This window comes from Silurus aristotelis (assembly GCF_946808225.1).
Source record: "Silurus aristotelis genome assembly, chromosome: 29".
NCBI lineage: Eukaryota > Metazoa > Chordata > Actinopteri > Siluriformes > Siluridae > Silurus > Silurus aristotelis.
The window spans coordinates 11882542-11887541 of record NC_139602.1 but is presented as its reverse complement, the minus strand read 5'-3'; the positions used below and the strand labels follow the sequence as shown (position 1 = coordinate 11887541).

At 44.8% G+C, this 5000-nt stretch overlaps 1 protein-coding gene across 1 annotated transcript in view; it reads right to left on the bottom strand.

The window, feature by feature from the left end:
* LOC310722966 (low-density lipoprotein receptor-related protein 1-like) overlaps positions 1 to 5000 on the bottom strand; it is a 109695-nt gene that overhangs the window by 19357 nt on the left and 85338 nt on the right. Inside the window, exons 56-61 of the mRNA XM_083535818.1 lie at positions 4901 to 5000; positions 4611 to 4794; positions 4179 to 4264; positions 3882 to 4001; positions 3395 to 3582; positions 2532 to 2737 (exon numbers count right to left, since the gene is read on the bottom strand). The exon at positions 4901 to 5000 is cut by the window's right edge and continues 88 nt beyond it. Coding sequence (XP_083391944.1) covers positions 2532 to 2737; positions 3395 to 3582; positions 3882 to 4001; positions 4179 to 4264; positions 4611 to 4794; positions 4901 to 5000 — 884 coding nt within the window. The remainder of the gene's footprint in view (positions 1 to 2531; positions 2738 to 3394; positions 3583 to 3881; positions 4002 to 4178; positions 4265 to 4610; positions 4795 to 4900) is intronic.

Here is a 5000-nt window from a genome sequence, read left to right as displayed (position 1 = left end):
TGTATGGGTGTGTTTAGGGGCGTACCTGTGTATGGGTGTGTTTAGGGGCGTACCTGTGTATGGGTGTTGTTAGGGGCGTACCTGTGTATGGGTGTTGTTAGGGGCGTACCTGTGTATGGGTGTGGTTAGGGGCGTACCTGTGTATGGGTGTGTTTAGGGGCGTACCTGTGTATGGGTGTGTTTAGGGGCGTACCTGTGTATGGCTGTGTTTAGGGGCGTACCTGTGTATGGCTGTGGTTAGGGGCGTACCTGTGTATGGGTGTGGTTAGGGGCGTACCTGTGTATGGGTGTGTTTAGGGGCGTACCTGTGTATGGCTGTGTTTAGGGGCGTACCTGTGTATGGGTGTGTTTAGGGGCGTACCTGTGTATGGCTGTGTATAGGGGCGTACCTGTGTATGGGTGTCTTTAGGGGCGTACCTGTGTATGGCTGTGTTTAGGGGCGTACCTGTGTATGGCTGTGTTTAGGGGCGTACCTGTGTATGGCTGTGTTTAGGGGCGTACCTGTGTATGGCTGTGTTTAGGGGTGTACCTGTGTATGGCTGTGTTTAGGGGTGTACCTGTGTATGGCTGTGTTTAGGGGTGTACCTGTGTATGGGTGTGTTTAGGGGTGTACCTGTGTATGGCTGTGTTTAGGGGTGTACCTGTGTATGGCTGTGTTTAGGGGTGTACCTGTGTATGGGTGTGTTTAGGGGTGTACCTGTGTATGGGTGTGTTTAGGGGTGTACCTGTGTATGGGTGTGTTTAGGGGTGTACCTGTGTATGGGTGTGTTTAGGGGTGTACCTGTGTATGGGTGTGTTTAGGGGTGTACCTGTGTATGGGTGTGTTTAGGGGTGTACCTGTGTGTGGGTGTGTTTAGGGGTGTACCTGTGTGTGGGTGTGTTTAGGGGTGTGCCTGTGTGTCGGTGTGTTTAGGGGTGTACCTGTGTGTCGGTGTGTTTAGGGGTGTGCCTGTGTATGGCTGTGTTTAGGGGTGTGCCTGTGTATGGCTGTGTTTAGGGGTGTGCCTGTGTATGGCTGTGTTTAGGGGTGTACCTGTGTATGGGTGTGTTTAGGGGTGTACCTGTGTATGGCTGTGTTTAGGGGTGTACCTGTGTATGGCTGTGTTTAGGGGTGTACCTGTGTATGGGTTGTGTTTAGGGGTGTACCTGTGTATGGGTGTGTTTAGGGGTGTACCTGTGTATGGCTGTGTTTAGGGGTGTACCTGTGTATGGGTGTGTTTAGGGGTGTACCTGTGTATGGGTGTGTTTAGGGGTGTACCTGTGTATGGGTGTGTTTAGGGGTGTACCTGTGTATGGCTGTGTTTAGGGGTGTACCTGTGTATGGGTTGTGTTTAGGGGTGTACCTGTGTATGGCTGTGTTTAGGGGTGTACCTGTGTATGGCTGTGTTTAGGGGTGTACCTGTGTATGGGTGTGTTTAGGGGTGTACCTGTGTATGGGTGTGTTTAGGGGTGTACCTGTGTATGGGTGTGTTTAGGGGTGTACCTGTGTATGGGTGTGTTTAGGGGTGTACCTGTGTGTGGGTGTGTTTAGGGGTGTACCTGTGTGTGGGTGTGTTTAGGGGTGTACCTGTGTGTCGGTGTGTTTAGGGGTGTACCTGTGTGTCGGTGTGTTTAGGGGTGTACCTGTGTATGGCTGTGTTTAGGGGTGTGCCTGTGTATGGCTGTGTTTAGGGGTGTGCCTGTGTATGGCTGTGTTTAGGGGTGTACCTGTGTATGGGTGTGTTTAGGGGTGTACCTGTGTATGGGTTGTGTTTAGGGGTGTACCTGTGTATGGGTGTGTTTAGGGGTGTACCTGTGTATGGGTGTGTTTAGGGGTGTACCTGTGTATGGGTGTGTTTAGGGGTGTACCTGTGTATGGGTGTGTTTAGGGGTGTACCTGTGTATGGGTTGTGTTTAGGGGTGTACCTGTGTATGGGTTGTGTTTAGGGGTGTACCTGTGTATGGGTTGTGTTTAGGGGTGTACCTGTGTATGGGTGTGTTTAGGGGTGTACCTGTGTATGGGTGTGTTTAGGGGTGTACCTGTGTATGGGTGTGTTTAGGGGTGTACCTGTGTATGGGTGTGTTTAGGGGTGTACCTGTGTATGGGTTGTGTTTAGGGGTGTACCTGTGTATGGGTGTGTTTAGGGGTGTACCTGTGTATGGGTTATGTTTAGGGGTGTACCTGTGTATGGGTGTGTTTAGGGGTGTACCTGTGTATGGGTTGTGTTTAGGGGTGTACCTGTGTATGGGTTGTGTTTAGGGGTGTACCTGTGTATGGGTGTGTTTAGGGGTGTACCTGTGTATGGGTGTGTTTAGGGGTGTACCTGTGTATGGGTTGTGTTTAGGGGTGTACCTGTGTATGGGTTGTGTTTAGGGGTGTACCTGTGTATGGGTGTGTTTAGGGGTGTACCTGTGTATGGGTGTGTTTAGGGGTGTACCTGTGTATGGGTTGTGTTTAGGGGTGTACCTGTGTATGGGTTGTGTTTAGGGGTGTACCTGTGTATGGGTGTGTTTAGGGGTGTACCTGTGTATGGGTGTGTTTAGGGGTGTACCTGTGTGTCGGTTGGTGCCGTCCAGGTTGGCGAACTCGATGTAATCTTCTCGGGCGTCGGCCCAGTAGATTCGGTCGTTAATGAAATCGAGCGTTAATCCGTTGGGCCACGTGATTCTGTCCTGAACAATTACACTGCGGTTTGATCCGTCCATCCCGATCCGACCGATATGAGGACTATCTCCCCAGTCTGACCAGTACAGGTATCTGAGAGGGACAAACATCAACCAGAAACATCATTCAAATTCGATCCTTCCAGGTTCAGCTTCCTCAAATAATAGTCAAAGCAAACATTTTATTTATGTGTTTATTTGATTTATTTTAATAAATTCTCTGCATAAATGTGCCATAAAACCAAATTATAAAGTAATAAATTGCACTCATTTATTTATTGGTTGTTAATTTTTTACATTTCACAATTTATTAAATTCATCTATTGACCTTTTTGTTGTCTTTTTTTTTCCATTCATTATTCATTTGTAAAATAAATTCTTAAAAAAAACCTCATAAATTATTCAATTAATTTACTGCAATTAATCTTTTGTTGATTTATTTTTAATGTATTTATTTATACATTTGTTCTTTCCTTCCTTTCTTCATCCCTCCTACATGAAACAGAAAAACAGCAGGTGTGTATTCCATAAGTGTGTTTACACATCAAACATCTACAATCACTCGACTTATCACTATACTCCATACACATACACAATACATACCCCTTATATTCCTTTATATACATATATATATATATATATATATATATATATATATATATATATATATATATATATATATAAATATAAATAAGTGTGTGTGTGTGTGTGTGTGTGTGTGTGTGTGTGTGTGTGTGTGTGTGATGCTCACCCATTGCGGACGTCCACAGCGATGGCTCTGGGTTCTCTGAGCCCCGTGTTAATCAGCACTGTCCTAAATGCACCGTTTAGCTTCGACACCTCGATCATGTCCCGCCCCTTATCACACCAGTACAGGTTCCCGCCCACCCAGTCAACCGCCACACCATCAGGGTTGTTAAGCGATGTGCGTTGAAGGACCTGCAGAAAACCAATAAGACTGAGCAGAGACACGCTAAAGAACATTCTACAATGTAATTCGACACGTGCTGACGTGATCCAATATAAACCTTCATCTTCAATTAAATCAGTCAGAAATAAACGCATTATTTCATATTCATTGACTAAATACAGTATAAAAGATTTACACACAGATGTACGTAATGGTGTGTATTGAGTTCCGCCTGAGACGTGAAGGTGAGAACGAGAGACGTGTATGTCTGCTCCTGTTCTGGACACGCTGTAGAGGAAACGTGGTGACGTGACGAGGAAGTCGTTACCTGAACGTTAGAGCCGTTAATGTTCATGCGTCTGATCATGCTGCCCTGCGTCGTCACGTCCGTCCAATAAACCATCTGATCTCTGTAATCAAAATCCAGAGCTACGGCATTGTTCAGGCCCTGCGCGCGCGCGCACACACACACACACACACACACACACACACACACACACACACACACACACACACACTTTAATGTTTTTACATATACTGAACACTGGTTGCACTGAGTACATCAATACAGCAGCTAGAAAAAAGAACAAATAATTTTTTAAGATTAAATAAAAAAAACTGTTACCTGCTTTAAAAGTGTGTAATTCGATCCGTCCAGGTTCAACTTCCTTAAATAATAGCGGTTAGCGAAGATGAGGAACGGCTCTACATCTGAGCAAGAAAAAATTAATAGTTTTATTTGTATTTATTTGAATAAATCCTCCTGCATATTGGTGCAATAAAACAAAATTACAAAATAATAAAATTCACTCTTTCATTTCTCTTTTGTTTTCACTTTTTTACATTTTTTTTTCCTTTGAAATAATTTTTTACTTTTTGCTTCAATTATTGACTAATTAATTTAATGTACATTTAACTTTTTAGTACATTTTAATTTATTTATGAATTTTTATTCATACATTTGTTCTTTCCTTGTTTCTTTCTTTTATTTAGTTTTTTGTATTTGTTCTTTATTGATTTATTGTAATGGAATGTAGTGGTTGTGTACTGGCCGTACCGGAGGTGGACTTGCAGACGGTGGGGTCAGTGGGACTCAGCTGATATCCGTCCACACACACACACCTGAAGCTGCCGTGTGTGTTGATGCAGTGCTGTGTGCAGGGGAACGTGCTGGAACACTCGTCTACGTCCACGCACGTTTTTCCGTCGTCCTTCAGCCTGAACCCGGCGTTACAGCGGCACTGCGAGAGCAATCACACACATTTATTTTCATCCATCACACAGTGTTTACGTTTCTGCTCTCGTATGCATTTTAAACGAAAAAGGAGACAAGGTCATGTGTTTGACCTTGAAGCCGATCTTCATGTCCTCACAGAGCTGAGAGCAGCCTGAGAGTTTACTGTTCAGACACTCGTTGATGAAGCAGTTGAGCTCGTCGCTGCCGTCT